We start from the raw sequence: 27,959 nt of genomic DNA on the forward strand, positions 1-27,959 counted from the left end.
TTACTGTAATAAAATTTATTTAAGCCAGGCAGTGGTGGCGCACGCCTTTAATCCCAGCACTTGGGAGGCAGAGGCAGGCGGATTTGAGTTCGAGGCCAGCCTGGTCTACAGAGTGAGTTCCAGGACAGCCAGTGCTACACAGAGAAACCCTGTCTAGAAAAACTAAAAAAAAAAAAAAATTAAAATTTTGGATGATTTTATTCCATTTTCCTAGAGATGATAAAAACTACAATTTCCAGATAATTCTTTATTAATATTAATCATACTAATAATTTACTTGTCTAGGTTTCCAATATCAGCATTTATTGCTACATTAATCTTTACTCAAGAGTGAAGTTATAAAACCAACTCTCTAATCTTCTCTATTTCAAACTGTACAACCTTGAAACAAACTGCACAAATTATTCAATAAAAAGCTGAGTGTACCAGTGTACACCTTTATTCCCAGCACCTGAAAAACAGAATAATTTCAAGACTAGCAAGGACTACATAATGAAACCCTGACTTAAATAGACAGACAAAATATGTGGCTTAAGTAAAATACTAGAAACACTAAAGATCAATAAACTCTGAAAAGTTTAAACTGAGCTAAGTATAAACGTGTAACCCATGTATTAATCAAAAGTATAAATCCTCTTTATTTGTGAAATAGAAGTCTATAAAAAGTCAACAATTATAGAATATTATGTATAAATTAAAACTTGGCTCCAAACAAAACTACTATGAAATTATCCAGCAGTCCATACAAACATAAAACTAGGTATTCAAATTGCTAAGAAATTTATAAACACAAGAAAAATCCACAAGTGGGAGGGCAGTAATTAAAAAATAAAAATTAAAATCCCCCCCCCCCCCCCCCCCCAAAAAAACAAAACTTATGTCCCAACTCATTTCCTGGGGCAGTTACTGGAGTTCACAGCTGGAAATATATATTATGAAACAACAGAAATCAGACTAATCTATGACACTAACTAAGGGCTTTAAATAGAATTAAAAAACAAACAAACAAAAGAACAAACAAAACCATCAAATTTAAGCACTAACTGAGAGATGAAAAAACAAAATGTCTCATGGTGGATCTGGTAGCAAGTCCTATATAGTCCCAGGTACTCAAAAGGTTGAGGCAGAAGGACTGTAAAAAGACTTAACTGGACTACACAAATGAGTTCAAAGTCAGCCTGGGAAAGTTATCTCTGCCTATACCAAGGGATACAACAATATTGGGAGTACTTCCCTAGCAAGCATCAGGTTTTATGAAAAATTATTCTGAATTCCAAGACAATTTTAATTATAAAAATGACACTGATTATTGAGACCACTGTTATATGGTTGATCATGCAGTCATAAATGGAAGTTTCTGCTACTAAGATATTAGTACTTAAGCAAAAATACTAGCCTTGCTTTCATTCATTTGACAATTTTTGCTGGGTCAAGTGCCTTAAACTATTACCTATCAGATGTTATTAAGGACAAAGATGCTAAACATTAGGAAGCCAAGTTAAGTTTCTGATTTTACTTATCACTTACACAAGGCACATGCTGTTCCAGGTATCCTAATCCAAATATTCAGGTGTTTTATTTTGGTTTTTGAAGACTGAATGAATCAAGAACTAAACCTGTTTTCAAAGTAAATACCCCTTTTAAGCAAAATCTTTTGTATTCTGACAACTGAAATCTTCAAGACATTAGTATTTTGTGTCATTAAAGCAATTTCCTTTCTGATGCAAATGTTTTGCATCAACTTACAGATCAAATATGAAGAGACATTTATTCCATGTTTACTTCAAGAATTATAACTGAAAGCCTAAAGTCTTACTGATGGAATGGTTACAATTCTCATGTAGAGAGGTGCTCACTGGGAAAAGGCCACTTTCCAAATTATAAAAATGTTCAATAATATATTTTAATTGGTTGTGATGTATCCTTTATTTATGTAAACCCTTCAAAACTGCACTAAAAATTTACACTTTCAAATAATCTTCCCAAACTCAAGAGCACAGCTACAAGTAATTTGATCTAATCTCCAAGTTTCAATGCAAGTTCTGCTGTTAATCATCCCTGCCCCAACATATACACACATATACTACTTACCCTGCTCATAGAATCAAAGCATTTCCTGACCAGAGATTCCACATCATTAGGTCTATCTTGAACATTTATCCAGTCTAACAAAGAAACATTAAAAAAAGGCAGATCACTGTCTTTAGCATCTACTGAAGCTTCTTCTTGCTGGACAGTACTTTGACAAGATTCCCTAAGTTCTTTGCCACGTTCAGCATCAGTGGAATCTGGAGCTACATGCTCCATTGACTTGTGAAATGAGGTTAACAAGGATGTGTTAGTTGTTCTAGGCATATCAGGAGAGAGCACCAGTTCAGGAGATCTTTTCATCTCAGCCTTCTCTGAGCCTTCATGTTGATTTAAAGAATCCATTCTTCCCAAACATTCCCTGTAACTATGTCTGGTTAGGCACTCCAACAGTGGAATCTTGGCCATTACTGAAACCGCAGTTCCTAAACTTAATATACAAAACATGAGTCAGTAAAACAAGTGTGTCCAATGAAATCACACTATACAGCCTCAGCGCTGCTCTGTGTCTTGTTCTTATATAAGCTTATTTATTAGCCAGTTAAAACCACAGCTTAGTAGAGAGGTGATCATTAACATTAAAATACCAATTTATAGTAAAGCTAGCTAGACTGTACTAAAGAAATAGACACTGACTTTCATACCTGTTTCAAATACAATCTATTTATTTAAAAACATTAAAATTTATAAAGATTGACCATAGCAGTCCCTCACACTGTATCTGCCTTTAACACAATCAAATATATTTAATATATTGAAAATACAGGATTAAATTAAGAATTTTAGCCTTAGGATAACTCTTACACTAACCACATCAGAAAATGGACTGAGAGAGTTAAGCTGCTAAAGGATATGGAGGAAAAATGTAATCTTTAAGATGTCATAAAACTTTTTAATTAAATTAATTAGATTTAGGTCCTTGCTGGGCTGTGGTGGCACACATCTTTAATCCCAGTACTTGGGAGGCAGAGGCAGGTGGATTTCTGAGTTCGAGGCCAGCCTCGAACATGCTATTACCTCTAATATACATGCTATTACCTCTAAGATAAATTCAAAGTAAAGAAGAAAAACAAAACCAAAAAACCTAAATACAAAATCTGGAAAGTACATATACTAGCATACTTTCACATTATTATTCTAAGGTTGATGTATTGCTTACTTATTAATTAGAATTTTAATTTAATTTAATTAGATTATAGAATTATAATTATTACTTATTAATTAGAATATTTTAGTACTTTCCTTCCAAAACCCAACAATACTTGATGATTTATATGTAAAGAACTTATACTAAGTTTTCCATGAGTTCTGGTCTTCTCCACCCCCTATTTACATTTTCTCAACTGGGCAAAAGCTAGGAAGAGATTCTTAGATAGATAGAGTAAAAGAAACCAAGAACAAAACCAAAATCACAACTAAAGTGTGACTGTAAAAATGGGTCAGTGAGATGGCTGAGTGGGTAACAGGAACAGCCTGAATCCCACAACCAGAGGAGAGAATCAACATTGAAAGTTGTCGTCTGACTTTTACATGAGCACTAGGAAACACACAGCCCTGTACTAACACACACAATAATGATAATTATAATGAAATGCTTTAAGAGATTCTAAAAATCATCATTTAAATAAACAGCCTCCAATCAACATCCAGCAACTAAAAAAACTATTGATAAAGGCATTTTAAACATCTACTTAAATGATAAACATACTGAGTAAGTTTTAACTTGATGTCTTCTATGGATTGCAGATAATCAGAATAAATACTTTCAAACTTGAAAAGAAGCTTTTGGTATGAATTTGAACAGTCCTCCAGATTGGCCATGATTGCAGCCCAGCCTTGGTGCTGAAGATGTTCATCATGAACAAGACCTTCACAGAAAGAGCAAAGCTTCTTGGCAACTTCATACATTTCCTGTTTGAAAATGGAAAAGAAGAAAGCAATGATCTGTGTGTATGTTTGCATATATATTCATTTTCACAAACATTTTTGTCAAACATGAATGACTGGAAATGCATCGTCAAATTCTAGAATATTATAACACATTTTCAAATTGTAAGGTAGAAGTCCTCAAATATAAAAACAAATTGTGTGGTTGTGTGTGTGTGTATCTATGTATGTTTTGTGCTATGTATATGTTGTACATATATGAACATGGAAGCTTTAAGAAGATGCTGGGTGTCCTACCACTTTCCACTTTATTCCTTTGAATCAAAGTGTGCCTAGAGCTGCGCTGGTGGCCAGCAAGCCTCAGTGACACTTGTGTCTACTGGCTCCCCATCACTGGGGATTGCTCCTGTAGAAAACAACACTATGTTAAAGTGAACACTTTCAGAAGTATAGACCATTTATAAAGATAGCACTGACCAGGAAGCTTTTTCTCTGTTGACTGGCTATCATAGTACTAGAAGTTGCTATTCAAGCAACTGGTGTAGAGGGGGAGACATCAATATTCTTCCCAGCTGGAAACTGAACTGCTAAGATTACTGGGTAAGACTATTGATCTTTTAAGATCAATGCGAATGTAGGTGCAAAATGTTACGAGAGTAATAAATCACTTTCTGATTTAGGGCTTGTACCACAGAAGAAAACACATGTGTGCCTGTGAATAATGTGAAACATGCCTATGAAACACCAAGCCTGGTGAATAATCCATGATTGGAAGCTCAGAAGACCTAGGTGAACCTAGGTATTGTACAAAATGAAGAATGTAAATATCAGTGGACAGAGTCGGGGATCAAACATGGCATTTACTTAGCCTTAGCGGAATCAATATATAATAAAAATTAGAAATGAGGAAATATAAAAGCACAAAATAAAGATATTCAGAAGATAGGTGTGTGGTGGTGCATTTTTTTATTCCCACTTGGTAGACAGAAGCAGGCTGATCTCAGAGTTTGGTGCCAGCCTGGTCTACAGAGGGAGTTCCAGGACAAACAGGGCTAAACAGAGAAACCCTGTATCATAAAAAAAAACACACACACACAGAGAGAGACACACACACCTCACAAAAAAATCATCACCAACCAAAAAATATTTAGAAAATAACTATAATTACAAGAATAGAGAAATTTATATCAGTTCTACAAGTAAGAAAACAGCTGACCAATTTCCTTTAACAAAGGTAAGTTACCTAAGCTGTTATGGTATCTAAAATTACCCTTAAAAGTAATAAAAAAAATTTCCCCTACATAAAAGTGCTCAAGGCCCCAATGAATGACAAGTTTCTAAACTGCCTATACAACAAGAATAGCAATGACTGGCATTCTGAATCTCAATACCAATGTTCCTTACTTTCATTTCAACTATTTTATTTTATGTGCATTGGTGTTTGCCTGAATGTATGTGTGAGGGTGACAGATCTTAGATTTACATAGCTATATGTTGCCAGGTGGTTGCTGGGAATCGAGCCTGGGTCCTCTGGAAGAGCAGCCAGCGCTCTTAACCACTGAGCTAACTCTCCAGCCCTATTTAATTTTTAAAATGTTTTTATCTACAATAAAGAAATCATCTCAGCTGACACATCCCCAACTCCCTTTTTTTTTCAAGACAGGGTCTCTTATGTGTGTAGCACTGGCTGTTTTGGAACTTGTTTTGTAATCCAGGCTGGCCTTGAACTCACAGAAATCCACCTTTCTCTGCCTCCTGAGTATTAGAAGTGTATGCTCCTGCCACTACCACTCAGCTCACAGTATGATCCTTAATACGTTAAGTATAATCCCATTGAATTTTTTCCTTGATGCCACCACCAAGAGGGTCTCAGCCTGAGTCAAGCACTACCAAGTCTTTTATCATGATGATGACAACAGCAACAGAACGGACTCAGCAATCCTGGGTTCAGTCACTTCCTACTGTCAGTCACTCACAAAGCCAGAGTGCTTGTGGACAAGAAGAAAAGCATCTTTAAAGTCCATGACTAATAAATATATGGACAAATATAAGTTTAACCCACTCCAAGAAAACCAAATAAAAATCTGTGGCTCCCTATTCTGCTGAACAGGAGCTTCCTCAGCATGCATTTTCTTCGGCTCCCAATAAACCAATGTGTGCCTTGACTGTAATGTGCAAATCCTTCTCACCTGTTTTCCTGCCACAAGAATTTTTGTGCAGTCTTACATAACACATCAGAATGAATTTCTAAGTTTTAATCCCAAAACTGAAACTTTTCTAAATATTACCCTTTTTAAATAGAATATAGACTGTGTCACTTCATAGGTTCTAAGAAACATGTTTCTTCCTTATCTAAAAGTAAAACACAGCAATTTCTTGACAGCTTAGAGTGAATGACACTTTAAAGTAATGGTTAGATAATCAATTAAAGAATGTGACTATCATCTAGGGAAGATACTTGCCAAGTCATATTTAAGGCAATCTTCTCACACTATCTAGTAATGCAGAGGACCAAAATCCTACAACTTGGTATATTAACTATTAAATAAAAAAAATAAGCCAGGGCTATACAGAGAAACCCTGTCTCGAAAAACCAAAAAAAAAAAAGAAGAAGAAAGAAAGAAAGATTTTTTTTTTATTCATTTAAATTGTGTATGTGTGTACACCAAATAAATACAAACAAGTTCTGTGGAAGTTAAGAGAAATCAGATACCCTAGAGCTGGAGTTTCAGACAGTTGTGCACCACCCAGAATGGATCCTGGTATCTAAACTCAAGTTCTCTGGAAGAATAATGCATGCTGTTAAACTATGATCTACCTAACTTCACCCTCAACCCTACACTTAAGCCTGTTTTTATGAAGAGGCCTATGAGACAGGTACCAGGTAAATGCACTCACTACCAAGTAGATGAGTTAATCCCTGAAACTATATTGAGAACCTACTGCCACTAGATGTTCTTTGAAAGGTGCACACATAATTTAAAAGAAAAAAAAACTGTAAGGGGAGTATATTTCATGTTAACTATGCATAATTTGACTTCTCTGCTATCTAGACTTAAATGTTTTTAGAAGCAACTTGTTAAAAGAATCGTTTACATCATACCACCGCAAGCTGTGTTCTTGAAGCAACAGTATGAAAAACTGCAGGCATCATAAGAGACTCTTCGACTTTGATTTCCATGTCATTTTCTGTTGAAAAGGTAGTTTTAGGAATAGCAGGTGCACGGTCACATAGGATCATTTCTTTATTAAAAAGAAAAATTGGATTCGTGTCCTGTATCAAAAAATGCAGAAATGATAGAAATGTAAGTGTTACAAATGATGAACTTGTATACTGTCCTTAATATAAAAAGAGCGTCCCTGCTCCCATCTGCTAAGAAAGCAGAATATAGACTACAGGCTCTGTGACACCTACCGTCCCAGCGCTGTAGGTGCACACTCTTCTATCTGCAGCCATGCATTCGCCTCCATTGACCACTAGCACCTGGTGCTGAATAGCAATCTTGTATTTGCTTTGAATGGCATGCTTAAGATCAGCCACACTTAGAAAAACAAAATTCAGTTACTTACATATTTATAGTACCTTTATAAAAGCACTTCATAAAACACACACCATAATAAGACTACTTAAATTTCATTTTAAAGTTTTTCTCAAAAAAAAAAAAAAAAACACCAGTAGTAAAAGTTTCCTATTTTTTAAATCAGATACCACAATCAACTGGCTGGCTATGAATTAAATGAATTAAATGCCTATGTTTTTCATATCTAAAACTGAACCCATAAAATACAGGCAGCATACACAATCACTTTTCTGGGTTTTGCATAATGGTGAAAGGTATAAACGAACATAAATGTATGTTTAAGCTGAAATCTAGTTTGGTAGAACTCCTCAGAATACGGGATTTGTGTTTAAGATTTTCACAATACATTATAGAAAGTACATTAAATCTAAACCATGTGAAAACTACTTCAAAAACAAATTCCTATAGCCACATGTTAAAATCTGTTAATTCTAGAATCTGGGCAAGTTCAAGGCCAGCCTGGGCTTAGTTAATGAGAAATCATCCTTTTAGAAGTAAAACTGCATCAATAAAAATGAATGTATTTAAAACATAAATTCGAGATAGCTGGATGGATAAAGTACCCACTGTACAACCAAAAGGACTTGAGTTTAAATCCCCAGGACTCATACAGAGGCAGTGTGCTGGCCCAAGTCTGAAACCCCAGCTTTAGGGTAGCAAGGAGACATGTAGATTCCCCAAACCACTGGGATGCATTGGCTAGGCAGGCTAGCCAAATCAAAACGTTCTAGGATCAATGAAAGCCTCCTATCTCAGTGGGGAAAAAAGGCTGGGTTATAGAGCAAGACATGACACATCTACATAAATGTCCAACATTCATAAGCCCACACCACAGAAAACAAAAATCACAAAATACCCCTAGTGGCATTTGTACACTTATGTGTATTTGGTGTATACTGGTATATTCACCTGCGCCTGCATGTGGATGCAAGAGGTTAATGCTGGCTGTCCTCCTCCACTGCTTTCCACCATGTTTCAAGATGGTATTTCCCACTGAACCTAAAGCTCACTAGTTAGCTAGATTGAGTGGACAGCAAGCCCTATGGATTCATCTGTCTCTGCATGCTGCTGCTCCCCTTTCTACGCTGCTGGGGGTTACAGGCACACATTCAAACATCAGGTTTATACATGGGCATTGGGCATCCAAACTCAAGTCCTCATGCTTGCACAGCAAAAACTTCCAAAGCTAACTCTCCAGCTCCTTTAGTGGAATTTTAAAAAAGTTTATTAGCACATATTAATAATATTTCATTTTATATTCACTCTTTCCCTCTCATCTCCTCTCCACTCATCAGTTTCCTTCCTCTTTCCAACTACTTCCTATCTTTCTTCTACTCTCATGCTGACATTTCTTTTTCAGGTTTAAGTAGAGTTACTTTCAAGAGCACAGGTACAGGGTTATATACAGGAATATAAGTGACTTACCACTGGAGCCACTACTAAAGAAAATATCGCTCTGCCTCCAGTACTCACGAACTAACTACAGACTCTCAGAGAGAGGTAGAACTATATGTGGCCTTCTTCCAACCTTAGTACCACTTAAGACTAAAAACCAACAAAAACCTTATGAGAATATGACAACACGAAAAACAACAAAAACCCTTTTTAGTTGATGTATGAGTGCTTTTCAGGTGTGTGTGTGTGTGTGTGTGTGTGTGTGTGTGTGTGTGTGTGTGTGTGTTCGCGCTCGCGCGCTGCCCAGAAGCCAGAAGGCAGCATCTGAATCCTGGAAACGGAGTTGCAGAACAAGAAGTTGTGAGTCTCCATGTTAGTTTTGCAAACACACCCTAAGTCCTCTGCAAGTGCTCTTAACTGATGAGCCATCTTTCCAGCTATTTTACTGCTATTTTCTAAATAAAAATTATTCAAAGTATTTGTAATAATTTCAGTATGAGATTATTCTGCAGTACTATCAAATTGTTACAATAAAGTAAATAGTCTTGAAAGTCATATGAACCTATTTGTTTCTTCTTCCTATGAGAACTCAAATTAATTTTTCCTTGCCCTGAGAACTAACCTTTATACTTTATAAGCTTATGAGAATATTCAAATATTTGATACCCTGGCTAAAATAGAGAATGACTAGAAATGAGCTTCACTAAATTAGGTAAAAAATAGTCCATTTGCTTTATTCTAATTAATAAGCAAAACAAATCCATTGACTTAATTCATACAAGAATAAAAACAACAAATGGACAAGATGGCTCAGTGGATAAAGGAACTTACTCTCAAGCTTGATGACCTGAATTTAATCCCCAAGTCCTAGATGGTAAAGAGAACCAATTTGCACAAATTTTCCTCAGGTTTCCACATATGTACTTTTGCATGTGCAAGCGTATAAACACACACACAGACACACACACAAATAAAATGTAATAGAAAATTACCGAAAATAGCAAAGTGATTCCTACTGCTCTAATAAACTTTTAGTTTAAAATTGTGAATAACACAGTCATGCAAAAATCACAAAGCAATTTACAGAATTTAATTTTAGCATTTTATAATCAATTATGTATGAGTAGGAAAATGATACTAAGATTTGAGATTTACTATATGGCTACATATACATAGTGAGACAGGGTCTCACTATGTATCCCTGACTGTCATGAAACTCGGGTATCCATCTACCTCCAAGGTGAGTGTTGGTACAAAATGTGTTTAACATTCCCAGCTGGCTTTTTTTTTTCATATAGATTGGTTATTTTTTAAAAAAATTAGATTTATTGATCTTATTATTTTTATGTGTACTGTGCACTACATATGTGCCTGGTGTCACAGAGGTCAGAAGGCAGCACTTGATTCCCTCGAATTGAAGACACAGATAGTTGTGAGCTACCATATGGGTGCTGGGACTCAACCTGTGTTCTCCTCAACAGCATCTTTAGTTGCTAAGCCAACTCCCTAGCCAAGTTGTATTAGAAGCAGAGTTTTTAAAATGTTTGTATATGGTACATATGTGTATGGTTACATGTGCACATGAAGTTACATGAAAGCTTCCTCAGGAAGTATTATCCTTGGGAAGTAGATTTACCACCTTGAAGACAGTGTCATTCTCTTAAGTTTCACCAAATTAGGCTAGACTGTCTATCCAAAAAGACCTTCCCAAACTTCTATTATAAGAGCCCATCATAACAACTGTCATTCCTACATGGGCTTTGGGCAATAAACTCAGATTGTGCTTTTAAGTTGAGTGTTTTATCATCACCATCAGGATAGAATATTTTCTTAAAATAAGGTAATTTTTTTTTCATTAAGTCAAGTTGAAAACCAAAGGATAAGCGAAATATAACTCACGTTTGCACAGTTAGCTCAGTGTCAAATGTCAGCGTGGTTCCAGTGTTAACCAGAAACACATATAACTTCATGATGATCTTTCTGGAATCTGATACCTCACCCTCCAAAGTGGTTCCTAAAAGAAAATACAAAGAGAATCATTCAAGAATAAGGTTGAATACCTTCATCACCATGCTAAAACAATCTTACTATACCACAAAAAAAAAATGTGTGTTGATAAGATAGCGAAAGTGGACCATGCAAACAACTCAGAATATGTTTTTATTTTGAGTGAGACTAGTGCATAACAGTTCTACACTGTAGACAGCTTTTGTGCAGGAAGAAAGAGTCCTACCATTAGAAAAATAATGTATATCATTTTTCTTGTTTTCTACACTCTGAATAAAAAATTGCGGGGGGGGGGGCTGGAGGAGTAATTCAACAGAATTGATTTGTATGCAATATGCAAAAGGTTCTAGATTTAATCCTTAACAGAGCACTAAACAACATAAAACAATGTGTATGTGTGTATTGGGGAAAGCAGGGAGGGCGGATGGTGAAGGGGGCAGTTACATACTTGTAATCCCAGTATTCAGGACGCTGAGGCAGGAAGATGGCTTGGAGTTCAAAGCCAGCCTTGGCTACACATTAAATAAGTTCCAGGCCAGCCTAAGAAGCAGTGATCTTAATATCAAAACAAAAACTCCAAAGGCACTGCTCCTCCTTCTTGTTTCAGGGAACAAATAAAAATACAATTGCCCATTATTAGGCCAAGAAGATGGCTCAGCAGGTGAAAATACTTGCTGCTTAATCAAGAGGATATGAGTTCAAATCCCATGGACTACCCAGGTCACGGGCAAGCTGATAATCCAAATATTGGGAAAAGAAAACACAGAAAGCTCACTGGGACTTGCAGGTCCCCAACCTAGCTCCAGGTTTAGGGAAGGATTCTGTCTCAAGAAAATAATGTAGAAGAGAGACAGAGCAAGACAAGTGACATCCAATTCTTGCCTCCATTCCAGGATACAGGAAAATACATACATACATACATACATACATACATACATACATACATACATACATACATATCATGAACTGTGTGCAAACCCCTCCCCAGAGACAGAGAACAGCTATTTAAGTTAAAGAAATACACACACACACACACACACACACACACACACCTTCCTCCTACTTGGTTGCTGCTTAATCTGTATTCTGTCTCTGTAATCTTTGTAATGAGCTAGACTATTCCACAAAAAAAACTTAAACCCTTTTCCTACCTCAAAAAGCCAGCAGCCAGGGGCTGGACAGATAGCCCAGTGGTTAAGAACACTGCAGCTCTTATAGGACCCAGGTTCAATTCCCAGCACTCACATGGTGACTCACAACTGTCAGTAATTTTAGTTCCAGAAGATCCAATGTTCTTTTCTGGTCCCTGAATGCACCCGGAACAGACATATATGCAAACACTTATATACAGAAATAAAAATAAACATATCCTTAAAAAAAAAAAAACACAAAAGATCACCCTCTATTACTAACTATAAATGGGATGGATCTCGAAATGAAATTAAAGCTACTCTGCCATTAACCTGTTCAATTTAAAAAGTCATTTGTGAACATTTCATAATAAAGTACCATGACTGGACTTTAAGACTTTCGTTATTTTTTCCTTCATTATTTTATTTTCTTTGTTTTTAATAAGCAAGAGGTAGAAATCCTATAAACAAATGAAATTGATGAAATTATCCTCTTAGCATGGTTTATGTTCGTCCTTTCTGAGTCATAAAATAAAATTTTCATTTAGGAAAACATGGGCACAGGGGAAAATTTCATAAACAAGGCACCAATGGCTTATGCTCTAAGATTAACAATAGACAAATGGGACCTCATAAAATTGTAAAGCTTCTGCAAGGCAGAAGACACTGTCAATAGGACAAAACGGCAACCTACAGGTTGGGAAAAGACCTTTACAAATCCTATAGAGGGCTAATATCCAATATATACAAAGAACTCAAGAAGACAGACTCCAGACAATCAAATAACCCTATTAAAAATGGGGTACAGAGCAAACAAAGAATTCTCAACTGAGGAAACTCGAATGGCTGAGAAACACCTAAAGAAATGTTCAACATCCTTAGTCATCAGTGAAATACAAAGCAAAACAACCCTGAGATTCCACCTCACACCAGTCAGAATGGCTAAGATTAAAAACTCAGGTGATAGCAGATGCTGGCAAGGATGTGGAGAAAGAGGAACATTCCTCCATTGTTGGTGGGACTGTAAGCTGGTACAACCACTATGGAAAGCAATCTGGCAGTTCCTCAGAAGATTGGACATAGCATTACCTGAGGACCCAGCTATACCACTCCTGGGCATATACCCAGAAGATGCTCTAACATATAACAAGGACACATGTTCCACTATGTTCATAGCAGCCTTATTTATAATAGCCAGAAGCTGGAAAGAACACAGATGTCCTTCAACAGAGGAATAGATACAGAAAATGTGGTACATTTACACAATGGAGTACTACTCAGCTATTAAAAACAATGAATTCATGAAATTCTTGGGCAAATGGATGGAACTAGAAAATATCATCCTGAGTGAGATAACCCAGTCACAAAAGAACACACATAGTATGCACTCACTGATAAGTGGATATTAGCCCAAAAGCTCAGAATACCCAAGATTTTCAGACCACATGAAGCTCAAGAAGAAGGACACCAAAGTGTTGATGCTTTGGTCCTTCTTAGAATTGGTAACAAAATACTCACAGGAGGAAATATGGAGACGGAGACAATCTGTGGAGCAGAGACTGAAGGAGAAGCCATCCACAAATTGGGCTACCGAGGGATCCATCCCATACAGTCAAACCCAGACACTATTGTGAACGCCAAGAAGTGCTTGCTGACATGAGCCTGATATAGCTGTCTCCTGAGAGGTTCTACCAGAGCCTGACAAATACAGAGGTGGATGCTCCCAGGCGACCACTGGACTGAGCACAGGGTCCCCAATGGAGAAGTTAGAGAAAGGACTGAAGGAGCTGATGGGGTTTGCAATCCATAGGAAGAACAACAATATCATCCAACCAGACACCCCAGAGCTCCCAGGGACCAAGTTACCAACCAAGAGTACACACGGAGGGACCCATGACTCCAGCCGCATATGTAGCAGAGGATGGCCTTGTTTGGCATCAGCAGGAGGAGGGGCCTTTGGTCCTGGGATGGCTTGATGCCCCAGTGTAGAAGAATAGAGGAATGCTAGGTCAGGGAGGCAGGAGTGGATAGATGGGTAGGGGAACACCCTCATAGAAGCAGGGGGGGTGGGGGGTGGGATAGGGCATTTCTGGAGGAGAAACCAAAAAAGGGGATAACATTTGAAATGTAATAAAGAAAATATTCAATAAAAAAATGGCAAATAAAATTTTTAAAACTATGATGTCAATGGATCAAAAACACAATTATGAAGGTTTAAGTATGACTTACCACCAGATACTGTGAAGAGAACTACTACTTTTCTTAAAAGAGTACAAGTGTCTTATATGTGCTTGCTTGATATTGGCAACTGAGTGGCATTACTGGTGAAACGCAAAGAACTGGAAAAGAGAAATTTCAAAGTCATTATAGAGAAATAATTCAATGTCAAAACAACACGATTTTTTTTGTTTTTGTTTTTGTTTTTAAAAAAACACAATGTTAATCAATCTTTTCCTTTAAAACTGCCATCTATAATAGTTCTCGATCTGGTCCAGTTTTTCTGCCTGCATATATACTGAATCCAAAACTATGATTCAGACCCATAATGCTCCACTTAAGACAAAAAGTCACCAAATTACCACAAATGCTTGATAGCCTGCAGTACAAAGTATCCATAAGGCTACATGATATTTACTTATTAGCCTTCAGAGTTTAATGTCAGAGAATACGTTCATTTCTTATATTCATAATTATTTCTAAAAGACTAATTTTTAAAGAAGTAAAACTGCTACATCAAAATACTCAATTTTTGTTGGTTTGTTTGATGTTGAGAAATAGTCTCATTATTCAGTCCAAACTGGCCTTAAAGTTGCCTCATGCTCCAAGTGCTGGAATTACAGGGACATACTGACTTGAAACAATCAAGTATTTCAGTTACTAGAGTATATATAAATTTGCTACATTTACCAACCCATATTCCAAAAGCCATATATCCCATTTACACTGTTATCATATCCTTCCCTGTAACAATTCACTTCTTTACATTCCATGCCATCTTTGACTGCCAATAAGTTTGTTGCTCATTCACAAATTCCCTACAGTAGTGGTTTGGCCCCTATAATTTTTTGCTTGAATGCTTGGCCCATAGAGACTGGCACTATTGGGAGGTGTAGCCATGTTGGAGTAGGTGTGGTTCAGTTTGAAGAAGTGTGTTACTGTGGTGGGTTGGGCTTAGAGGTCTCCTATGCTCAAGCTATGCCCTGTGTGGCAGTCTCCTTCTGCTGCCTATAGATTAAGTTGTAGAAATCTGGGCTCCCCAGCACCATGTCTGTCTGCAAGCTTCCATGCTTCTTGCCATGATAATAATGGACTGAATAATCCTCTGAAACTGTAAGTCAGCCTCAATTAAATGTTTTCCTTTATAAAAGTTGCCTCAGTCATGGCTTTCTTCACAGAAACATTAAAAAACAAAAAACAAAAAACAAACAACAACAACAAAAAAAACAAAACCCTACTGAGAAATCACTAAACTGCTGGAGTGATGGCTCAGTGGTTAAGAGCCTGACTCTTCTTCAAGAGGTCCTGAGTTCAATTCCCAGCAACCACATGATGGTTCACAACTACCTGTAATGGTATCCAATCCCCTCTTCTGGTCTGTCTGAAGATACCCACTGACACATCAGGCACTATATTAGAGTATAAGAATGCAATGACCAGGATAAACATAGTCTCTAGACTACTGTAAACTTCAATCACTAGGAAAAAAAAATAAACTCCACTGTTAGGGCCATCTTATTAGGCAAGCCCCCCGCACCCCCCCAACACACACACGCCTTCCTTATAGGTATAAAATATGAGGTAGGGGTATGTGTAAGTGCCAGGCATTTGCTACTTAGCTCAAATCTAGAAGCTATGAAAGATATGTTGAGAAGCATCCCCTAAGCTACTTAGATATGGAAGCCTGTGCTTTCATCTACCGATTGGCGGCTTTGAGGAGTCATTTAGGATGACTACTGTGAATTCAAAGACTGGCAGCTTTACTGAGAAGCTCCCTCTTGAATTTGCACCCTTATTCTCCTCACACCAAATAACTGCAGCTAGCGAAGTCCTACCCAAGAACAACAAAGAAGCCAAGCTACATAATAAGATTCTACCTATATTTGTTGCCTAAAAAATGTTAGTGGATAGATTTTGGCCACAAATGCTTTTATTTATTCCCACATCCAAGAACATGGATGGTACAGAAGGTTAGCAATCACTGCTCTCACCAAGAGACTGTTACAATCATTATACTAAAGAACTTTATATACATTGCCTCATTTATCACACAATATGTAATATTACTGTTTTTTTCTTTTTGCAATTGAAGATTCAGAAGGTACTTAGCCTGCTTAGAATTAGAAACACAAATAAAAATTCCAGGGGCTGAACCCAAGTCAGTTTGCTACATAATTTCAACCAAATAGCAGCTGGGACTAGGAAAGTTGGTACTTACACACTTGCAACTACAGCACTGCAAGGTCTTATATTCAGTATCTAGTACTATTAAAAAATAAAACATTTTCAGAGAAAAAAACACATAATACATAAAGAATTAAAAGAGCTGGCTGGGCTGGACATGCAGCTCAGTAGAATGCTTGCCAATATACTAGTTCAGCTATAGGTGTAGAGGGGGAGATTACTTTGGAAAAGTTAATATCAACAGTGAATATAAACCCTTTCCAGGATATGTATTTTTCACAGCATCAATAAAAGCAAGGCAGCAAAACAGCTTTACGTACCTTTGTAGTGAAGAACCATCTTCATCTGAAAAGGTCCTATCTCTGTCCTCATCATCTATCAATTTCTAGGCCTCTGGGATTTCATATCTAATGGGCTTCAAATAACCAATGACTCTAAAGGAACTGAAGACCTCCTGACACCAGAAAGTATTACAGATTGAAGATGACAGCAAGAGAGATTCTCAGTCTGGATCCTTTCCAAATTCTAATTTCTACACCCCTCCCTTTTTTGGAAAGAAAAGAAAAATCTCACAGCAGCAAGTAAATGTCAGTAGCTGCTTGGAAGAGGGAGGAAAGAAAAAGGCCATGCCATTTAAGCTCATCAAGTATGGAGGTCAGCCACGAAGCAGACAAGTAGGCACAGAAAATTAAACTCCAAAATGCTAGGGAAAGCATGCTTAAAACATGACAGAAAAGGTGTTTTGGGTAATTCAGAAAGTGAGCAGGCAGACTTTTGAAGCTGAGGGCTTCAGCTCTATAAGCAACAGCCTGATTTTAATTTGTATCCTTAATTACAGTAAAAGTTGTAGTTAAGTACAGTGCTTTCCTAAGTTTGTGAGCTATTACACATAAGAGGTGGGTGTGTTCATCAGCAGTTGGGGGTGAGGGTCTGCGAATCACCATGCTTGCAGTCTGTCTCCAGAGTAGAGGCAGTCTTCAGAGCCTTTTCTAACTCTAGAATTGGGTAGACTCACTAAACACTCAACACTGTGGTTTCTAAGGGGGCTATTAGAAGTTGCTGAATTTAAAAATCTAAAGCCAAAAAACAAAACAAAACAAAACAAAAACCAACCAATCACACATGCTTAGACCATCTTAATGTGCCATACAGTAAGAAAAACTAACGAGACCATGACAAACGTGCAAAACCCAATATTATAACGGCTCACTGCTGTAGTTTAATCATCCATCCATCCAAAAAAAATTTTTTTTTTTTACAAATAACTAAATAACATCAAATCTGTAAAAACTCATGTGTCTATAACCATAAACAAAACAAACAAAAACCCCTGAGGCTAGTGAGTTAACTAAGTAGGTAAAAGCACCTGAGATTATCCCCAGGATTCAAGTTGTGGAGAGAATTAACTCCTACCAGTTGTCCCCTGACTCCCATAGGCATAAGCTATGTCATGTGTCTTTTGACCATACACACAAAACAAATAAATTAATTTTAAAATTAAAATAAGATGCTTTCAGAGCCCATTATAAACCTGGGGAATGAAAATTAAGCTCTTAGCTTTCTTGCATGAAATAAAAGCCAATTTTTAGGTGAATATAGGAATCTAAGTCTAAGTTAAGTCCTAGATATTAAAGAATTTCAAGCTACAAGTTTTTCCTTATGGGATGCTTGCTCAGCATGCACAGTATTTTTTAGTTTGTATCTTTTAGTTTAGCATCTTTTAGTTTTTAATCTCAGCACAAACCCCCAACATCCAAAAGTTTTCTAACATTTTTATTTGACTGGAGGCTGAAAAGGTTGCTCAGGGTTAAGAGTTCCTACTGCTGATTTTTCAGGGAACTTCAGCTCAGTTCCCAGCACATTTGGTGGTGGCCCTAACTCAAGCTCTAGATAGGTACATTGCTTCTGGTCTCCACAGGAACCAGCGCACATACCCTGGACACACACATTATTAAAATAATATTTGTAGACATGCTTCTTTGGTTGATAATGGTACTATGGCTAAGACCAAATAAGTTGAAAAAACTAATGTGTAAAATGATACTCGATTTAAACTATTACTCTAATGGAAACAAATGGTGAAAAAGAGAAAACAACGTTAAAAAGGTTAGCAGAACTGAATTACGTTGAAAGATATATAGAATGTTGAATAGTACCTCCAACAAGTGAGGATACTTTGTTCATTTGTAAATTTTCACAATAAAACATTATAGGTAGTAGTAAATCATTTTAATCATATTCAACATTCACAATAAAACAATCAATGTACCATGAATAATTATAACCTTTCTAGAAAACCACTGGTATTTGTTAGGGTAAACAGAAATTTTATAAATTCAGACTTCCCTTAGTTCAATAATAATACTAGAAAACCCTCACCTTTTTTCTCTTTAAAATTGCATCAGTAGAAATACCAGGTTTAAGAAAATCAACAATGGCCGATATTGAATTTCTATGGCACCATCCTTGAAACATACTAGCAGAAGAGAACTGCTGAGAACAGGTACCCATGCAGTACAATAAAGACCCTTCTTAAGGAAATCATAGCCAGGCATGGGATGCTTTCCTTTAATCTCAGCATATTCTCTACAAGTTCAAGGCTAACCTGGTCTACATAGTGAGTTTAAGGACAGCCAGAGATACACAAGAACCCTGTCTTATTCCCTCCCAGCAAAAAGCAAACCATTTTCTTATGTTTTTAAAATAAATAAAATACTTTACATTATCATTAATAATAAATGTGGGGTTACTCATTCTTTTGGTGTAAACATTGTGGGAAAACATGGGGTAGTTAAAGAACAAGCCACAAAACATAAGCACAGCTAGGTGTTATGACTCACACCTATAATCTCAACACTGGGCAGAGTGAAGCAGGAGGACTGCTGGAAATTCCAGGCCAACCTAGGACACAATCTTGGTCTTCTGCTATCCCCCAATAAATAACACAATCAAAGATGTATAGAGAAAATGTTCAGGGCAGTGTTTAGAGAGAAAATGATACTATTAAGTATTGGATTAGCAACAGTGTTTCAAAACAGTAAGCTTCTATGGAAACAACATTTTCTAGTTATATTTATATTTTTTGCTGTTTTGAGACAGGGTCTGACCTTGAACTTGCCCCTGAGAAATGCTGGAATTAGACATGTGCCACTATACCTGTTACCTCTCCGGTTATAATATGTCCCCACTCAGCAGAAAAACAACTGAAAGCTCTGGTTCAAATCCCTCTACCACAATTTCTAGGCTGGACAATGAGAAAATTATTCTGACTTCCAGCTTTCTTCTTAAAAGCAGTATCGTATTCTTTGCAGTGCCAAATAAGAGAAGGGGGAAGGCAAAAGTCTAAACTAAAGCAAGATGGGAGCTGAAGGAAGTTACTAAGATGCAGTATGGGTATACTAGGCAGTCCTCTATGTCCAGGTTTTTGTTTCTCATTTCTGTTAAAAAAAAAATAAAAATAAAAAAATAAAACATAAAAAATAGCTGCAATATTAAAGCAAAGCTTACAAAGAGTTCTAGGTTCCAGCCCCTACTTACAGGGCAAAAATTATATAGTTAGAAGTTTCCATCAATCAACTGGTCTTTTGTCTGCTTGTTTTTTAATAGGGCCAAAGGAATGATTTCTCAAAAGTAAATCCATATTCTAAAAGCCTAGTAGGAAGACTAGGTCTACTGTGGTACCTACATGAATTGGGATAGTGTCTGGATGTTAAGCATATACATTAAATATGTCCTACATAATCCTCCCCTTGTTCAAAATGGACAAAAACTAATTATTTTGCATACTGATTAGTCATCATTACTCATGCTGATGTACCAGAACACTAAGCCTCCCAAAACTAGGCATGGTGGTATATGCCTGTAATACCAGCAGAGGCAGGTGGATTTCCATGAATTTGAGGACAGCCTGGTCTACATAGTTGAGTTCTAGGCTTAGCTAATGCTACACAGCAAGACTCTGGCTCAAATTTAACCCATTTCAATTCTTTACAAATGAAGTTACTTAATTTTATTTCCTGTAAGATCTCTCTCTTTTTTTTTCTTTCAAGACAGGGTTTCTCTGTGTAGTCCTGGCTGTCCTGGACTCACTCTGTAGACCAGGCTGGCCTCGAACTCAGAAATCCGCCTGTCTCTGCCTCCCAAGTGCTGGGATTAAAGGCGTGTGCCACCACCGCTTGGCTTTCCTGTAAGATCTCAATGAGAAATCAAGTTCTTAAATTATGGACTGAGCATTTGTCAATTCTTAGCATAGTATCTGTAGCCAATTCAGGAACATAAGCAAAAATACCTAATAATGCCTATTACAAAAGGACTGTGAACACCCTGTACACAAGGCAGACAATAAGCAATAAATATACTTTACTAAAAATAGTAATAACTGAAATAATAATCTGAGCCTCCTCTAAGCACATCATATACAAATCAAATTTCCACTGCATCAACACCTAATCAACATAAGAGGTACTTAAGATTTTTCTCATTCTTAGCTAATATCCAGCTTTCTTGTTTTAAAATTAAAAATCAGACACAAAGAAAATGAAAGAATAATTTGACTTGTTAGTGTATACCCTCCTAAGAATCTACAAAGTAAAGTATATGTGTCCTCAACCTGATTCAAGGGGTATACCATCTTTGGCTTTAAAACAAAAATGTGGGGGAGGCAAGCACTACGGCAGGTAACACTCTGAGGAGACTGGAGATATACACTCTGCCACAGACCAAGATTACCCTACCCACAGACTTCTGCCACAGATATTCTCTTCCACCATAGAACTTAAAGCTGCGATTTCCACAGACCCCCTCTCTCTGCCTTGGTGCTCACCCTACCAACTCTTTAACAAGTATTTCTGGGTAGGTGTGTAATGCAGGTACTTTACCTAACATGTTCCAGGCTCTGAGCTAACACATCAGAACCAAATACACAAGCTGTCTCTAACTTGCTATTTCAATCAGAGATCTTAATTTTAGGTGGCCATGATACTGTTTGAGAGCACCACAGTTCTTCCTGATAAAGGAAAGGTTTTATTTTAATTTTCCCTCCACAGTTTAGATTAAACACATTGTGGGAAATATAAACTTCTGTGTAAATGAGATAGAAATCTGTAGCTTTTGACAAGGGCAGACACTTAGCTGGTCTGCTCCTGTGGAGACACCATACCCTGAGCCATCCTAGAGGAGCCACTGCACTCAGAGCAGCAGGTAAGAACCCCCTGCCACTACCTACGCCCCTGAGTTACAACTGGGAGCCAGGGGCGCTCAGGACCCATCACCAACCCAAACCCTACCCTTCCAGAATACCACTTCTCTTCCGCCCCTTCACCAGGTCCTTTTGGCTGGGGCAGACACATAGCTGGTCTGCTCCTGTGGTGACACTGTATCCTGAGCCATCCTAGAGGAACCACTGTACACAGAGCAGCAGGATTTCAGGATCCCAGAGGCAGCCTGAGTCCCAGGAGTGCTTCCACCCAGGAGCTTAGGATCACAAGATCACAAAGACATCTGGACTCTGAAGAGTTCTGACAAAAGCACGATAACTGGAAGACAGACTCCAGTCAGACACAGTGAGTGCAAGCAACACTAGAGTTAACCAGATGGCTAAAGGCAAGCGCAAGAACATAAGCAACAGAAACAAAAGGTACTTGACATCATCAGAACTCAGTTCTCACACCATAGCAAGAACTGGATACCCCATCACACAGGAAAAGCAAGATTCAGAATTAAAATCACTCCTCATGATGATGATAGAGGATTTTAAGAAGGACATATGTAACTCCCTTAAAGAAATACAGGAGAACACAGGTAAACAAGTAGAAGCCCTTAAAGAGGAAACATAAAAATCCTTAAAGAATTGCCAGAATGCTGGGCAGTGGTGGCGCACGCCTTTAATCCCAGCACTTGGGAGGCAGAGGCAGGCGGATTTCTGAGTTTGAGCCCAGCCTGGTCTACAGAGTGAGTCCAGGACAGCCCGGGCTACACAGAGAAACCCTGTCTCGGAAAAAAAAAAAAAAAAAAAAAAAGAATTGCCAGAAAACACAACCAAAACAGGTGAAGGAACTGAACAAAACTATCCAGGATCATCTAAAAAAGGAAATAGAAACTAAGAAATCTCAAAGGGAGACTACCCTGGAGATAGAAAACCTAGGAAAGAGATCAGGAGTCATAGACGCAAGCATGACCAACAGAATACAAGAGATAGAAGAGAGAATCTCATGTGCAGAAGATACCATGGAAAACATTGACACAACTGTCAAAGAAAATGCAAAATGCAAAAAGCTCCTAACCCAAAACATCCAGGAAATCCAAGACAAAATGAGATCAGACCTGAGGAAAACTTGTAGAAATGAGAGAGAAGATTCTCAACTTAAAAGGCCGGTAAATATCTTCAACAAAATTATAGAGGAAAACTTCCCTAAACTAAAGAATGAGATGCTCATAAACATACAAGAAGCCTACAGAACGCCAAATAGACTATGCCAGAAAAGAAATACCTCTCGTCACATAATAATCAAAACATCAAATGCACAAAACAAAGAAAACATACTAAAAGCAGTAAGGGAAAAAGGTCAAGTAACATATAAAGGCAGACCTATAAGAATTACACCAGACTTCTCACCAGAGACTATAAAAGCCAGAAGAGCCTGGACTGACATCATACAGACCTCTAAGGGAACGTAACTGCCAGCCCAGACTACTATATTCAGCAAAACTCTCAATCACTATAGATAGAGAAACCAAGATATTCCATGACAAAACCAAATTTGCACAATTATCTTCCCACAAACTCAGCACTTCAAAGGGTAATTGATGGAAAACACCAACACAAGAAAGGAAACTACAACCTAGAAAAAGCAAGGAAGCAATCTACCAACAACCCCAAAAGAAGATAGCTACACAAACATAATTCCACCTCTAATAACAAAAGTAACAGGAAGCCACAATCATTTTTCCTTAATATCTCTTAACATAAATGGACTCAATTCTCCAATAAAAAGACCCAGATTATCAGACTGGATATACAAACAGGACCCAGAAAATTGCTGCATACAGGAAACACACCTTAGTGACAAAGACAGACACTACCTCAGAGTAAAAGGATGGAAAACAATTTTCCAGGCAAATGGTCCCAAGAAACAAGCTAGAGTAGCCATTCTAATATCAAATAAAATCAACTTTCAACCAAAAGTAATCAAAAAAGATAAGGAAGGACACTTCATACACATCAAAGGAAAAATCTACCAAGATGAACTCTCAATTCTGAACATCTATGCTCCAAATGCAAGGACACCAACATACATAAAAGAAATTTTACTAAAGCTTAAAAAACATATTACACCTCACACAATAATAGTGGGGGATTTCAACACCCCACTCTCAGCAATGGACAGATCACAGAAACAAACTAAACAGAGACACACTGATATTCACATAAGTTATGAATCAAACGGATCTAACAGATATCTATAAAACATAAAACATTTCATCCTAAAACAAAAGACTATGCCTTTTTCTTAGCACCTCATGGTACCTTCTCGAAAATAGTCCATATAACTGGTCACAAAACAAGCCCCTACAGATACAAAAAGATTGAAATAATCCCTTGCATCCTATCAGATCACCACGGAAAACCAACGCATGTGGAAACTGAAACACTCTACTCAATGATAACTTGGTCACAGAAGAAATAAAGAAATTAAAAACTTTTTAGAATTTAATGAAAATGAGGAAACATCATACCAAAACATGTGGGACTCCATAAAGGTAGTACTAAGAGGAAAACTCATACCTCTAAGTGCCTACAAAAAGAAACTGGAGAGAGCACACACTAACAATTTGACAGCACACCTGAAAGCTCTAGAACAAAAAGAAGCAAATATACCCAAGAGGAGTAGACAGCAGGAAATAATTGAAATCAACCAAGTAGAAACAGAAAGAACTATACAAAATAATCAACAACAACAGAAGCTGGTTCTTTGAGAAAATCAACAAGATATATAAACCCTTAGCCAGATTAAGCAGAGGGCACACAGACAGTATCCAAATTAATAAAATCAGAACTGAAAAGGGAGACATAACAACAGAAACTGAGGAAATTTAAAAAATCATCAGATCCTACTACAAAGGCCTATACTCAACAAAACTGGAAAATCTGGATGAAATGAACAATTTCCTAGACAGATACCAGGTACCAAAGTTAAATCAGGAGCAAATAAACCATCTAAACAGTTCCATAACCCCTAAGGAAATAGCAGCAATCATTAAAAGTCTCCCCACCAAAAAAAAAAAAAAAAAAAAAAAAAAGCCCAGGACCAGATAGATGGTTATAGTGCAGAATTCTATCAGACCTTCAAGGAAGACCTAATACCAATTCTCTTCAAACTATTCCACAAAATAGAAACAGAAGGAACACTATCCAGTTCATTCTATGAAGCTACAGTCACACTCATACCCAAATCTCACAAGACCCATCAAAGAAAGAGAACTTCAGACCAATCTTCCTTATGAACATCGATGCAAAAATACTCAATAAAACTCTAGCGAACCGAATCCAAGAACACATCAAAACAATCATCCATCATGATCAAGTAGGCTTTATCCCAGGAATGCAGGGATGGTTCAATATTCAGAAATCCATCAATGTAATCCACTATATAAACAAAATCAAAGAAAAAAAAAAACCACATGATCATCTTACTAGATGCTGAGAAAGCATTTGCAAAAATTCAACATCCCTTCATGGTAAAAGTCTCGGAAAGATCAGGAATTCAAGGCCCATACCTAAACACAGTAAAAGCAATATACAGGGGCTGGTGAGATGGCTCAGTGGTTAAGAGCACTGACTGCTCTTCCAGAGGTCATGAGTTCAAATCCCAGCAACCACATGGTGGCTCACAACCATCTGCAATGAGATCTGATGCCCTCTTGTGGGGTGTCTGAAGACAGCTACAGTGTACTTATAATAAATAAATAAATAAAGTTTAAAAAAAAAAAAAAAGCAATATACAGCAAACCAGTAGCCAACAACAAACTAAACCGAGAGAAACTTGAAGCAATCCCACTATGATCAGGGAGGGACTAGACAAGGCTGCCCACTCTCCCCCTACCTATTCAATATAGTACTGGAAGTCCTAGCCAGAGCAAGTAAACAACAGAAGGAAGTCAAATGGGGGTACAAATAGGAAAGGAGGGAGTCAAAATATCACTATTTGCAGATGATATAATAGTATACTTAAGTGACCCCCAAAGTGTTCACCAGAGAGCTCCTAAACCTGATTAACAACTTCAGCAAAGTAGCTGGATATAAAATCAACTCAAACAAATCGGTAGCCTTCCTCTACTCAAAGGATAAATAGGCTGAAAAAGAAATTAGAGACATGACACCCTTCACAATAGTCACAAATAATATAAAATACCTTGGTGTGAATCTAACCAAGCAAGTGAAAGACCTGTATGACAAGAACTTCAAGTCCCTGAAGAAAGAAATCGAAGAAGATCTCAGAAGATGGAAAGATCTCCCATGCTCATGGATTGGCAGGATTAATATAATAAAAATGGCCATCTTGCCAAAAGCAATCTACAGATTCAATGCAATCCCCATTAAAATTTCAACCCAATTCTTCACAGAGTTAGAAAGAGAAATTCTCAAATTCATTTGGAATAACAAAAAACCCAGGATAGCAAAAACTATTCTCAACAATAAAAGAACTTCTGGGAGAATCACCATCCCTGATCTCAAGCTGTACTACAGAGGAATAGTGATAAAAAACTGCATGGTATTGGTACAGAGACAGGCAGGAAGATCAATGGAATGAAACTGAAGACCCAGAAATGAACCTATGGTCACTTGATCTTTGACAAAGGAGCTAAAACTGTCCAGTGGGAAAAGGACAGCATTTTCAACAAATGGTGCTGCTTCAACTGGAGGACAACATGTAGAAGAATGCAAATTGATCCATTCTTATCTCCTTGTAAAAAGCTCAAGTCCAAGTGGATAATAAAAGACCTTCACATAAAACCAGATACACTGAAACTAATAGAAGAGAAGGTGGGAAAGAACTTCGAATACTTGGGCACAGGGGAAAATTTCCTGAATAGAAAGGCAATGGCTTATGCTCTAAGATCAAGAATTGACAAATGGGGCTTCATAAAATTGCAAAGTTTCTGTAAGGCAAAGGACACTGTCAATAGGACAAAGCGGCAGCCAACAGATTGGGAAAAGATCTTTACCAATCCTACATATGATAGAGGTCTAATATCTAATATATACAAAGAACTCAAGAAATTAGACTCCAGACAACCAAATAGCCCTATTTAAAAAACGGAGTCTAGAGCTTAGCAAAGAATTCTCAACTGAGGAAACTCGAATGGCTGAGAAGCACCTAAAGAATGTTCAGCATCCTTAGTCATCAGGGAAATACAAATCAAAACAACCCTGAGATTCCATGTCACACCAGTCAGAATGGCTAAGATTAAATAAAAACTCAGGTGATAGCAGATGCTGGCGAGGGTGTGGAGAAAGAGGAACACTCCTCCATTGTTGGTGGGACTGCAAGATGGTGCAACCACTTTGGAAATCAGTCTGGCCGTTCCTCAGAAAATTGGACATACTATTACCTGAGAATCTAGCTATACCACTCCTGGGCATATACCCAAAAGATGCTCTAACATATAACAAAGACATATGCTCCACTATGTTCATAGAAGCCTTATTTATAATAGCCAGAAGCTGGAAAGAACCGAGATGTCCTTCAACAGATGAATAGATACAAAAAGTGTAGTACATTTACACACTAGAGTACTCTTCAGCTATTAAAAACAATGGATTTGAGAAATTCTTAGGTAAATGGATGGAACTAGAAAATATCATCCTGAAGTGAAGTAATCCAATCACAAAAGAACACACATGGTATTCACTCACTGATAAGTGGATATTAGCCCAAAAGCTTGAAATACCAAAGAGTCAACTCACAGACCACATGAAGCTCATGAAGAAGAGCCTGATCTAGCTGTCTCCTTAGAGGTCTGCCAGAGTTTGACATATTCAGAGGCAGATGCTCACAGCTAACCATTGAACTGTTCAAGGGGTTCCCAATGGAGGAGTTAGGGTGAAGACTGTAGGAGCTCAAAGGGTTTGTGGCCCCATGAGGAGAGCAACAATACCAACCAACCAGAGCACCCAGGGTCTAAACCACCAGCCTGGGAGCACTTAGGGAGGGATCCATGGCTCCAGCTGTATATGTAGGGAAGGATAGCCCTGTTGGGCATAGGTGGGAGAGGAGATCCTTGGTCCCATCAAGGCTGGACACCATGTGTGGGGGAATTCAAGGGTGGGGAGGTGGGAATGGGGGAGTAGGTAGGGGCACATCTGCAGAGAAGCAGGAGGAGGGGTGATGGGATGGGGGTTACTGGGCGAGGAGGCTGGGGGAGAATGGGGTAAGAGGATAATATCTGAAATGTAAATAAAATATCCAAT

At 37.7% G+C, this 27,959-nt stretch overlaps 1 protein-coding gene and 1 non-coding gene across 3 annotated transcripts in view; both read right to left on the minus strand.

The window, feature by feature from the left end:
• Positions 1 to 27,959, minus strand: part of Rb1cc1 (RB1 inducible coiled-coil 1) — a 69,377-nt gene that overhangs the window by 30,023 nt on the left and 11,395 nt on the right. For both annotated transcript variants that reach the window (XM_028773404.1, XM_028773403.1), the window contains exons 2-7: positions 14,318 to 14,427; positions 10,851 to 10,965; positions 7,391 to 7,517; positions 7,079 to 7,249; positions 3,797 to 3,999; positions 2,092 to 2,518 (exon numbers count right to left, since the gene is read on the minus strand). In XM_028773404.1, the coding sequence (XP_028629237.1) occupies positions 2,092 to 2,518; positions 3,797 to 3,999; positions 7,079 to 7,249; positions 7,391 to 7,517; positions 10,851 to 10,921 (999 nt within the window). In that variant the 5' untranslated portion in view covers positions 10,922 to 10,965; positions 14,318 to 14,427. The remainder of the gene's footprint in view (positions 1 to 2,091; positions 2,519 to 3,796; positions 4,000 to 7,078; positions 7,250 to 7,390; positions 7,518 to 10,850; positions 10,966 to 14,317; positions 14,428 to 27,959) is intronic.
• On the minus strand, positions 18,884 to 19,008 carry LOC114626070. The gene has a single exon (XR_003712174.1). It is a non-coding gene; the product is annotated as a small nucleolar RNA SNORA8 (small nucleolar RNA).

This window comes from Grammomys surdaster, unplaced genomic scaffold (assembly GCF_004785775.1).
Source record: "Grammomys surdaster isolate TR1022 unplaced genomic scaffold, NIH_TR_1.0 226, whole genome shotgun sequence".
In the NCBI taxonomy this organism is placed as follows: domain Eukaryota; kingdom Metazoa; phylum Chordata; class Mammalia; order Rodentia; family Muridae; genus Grammomys; species Grammomys surdaster.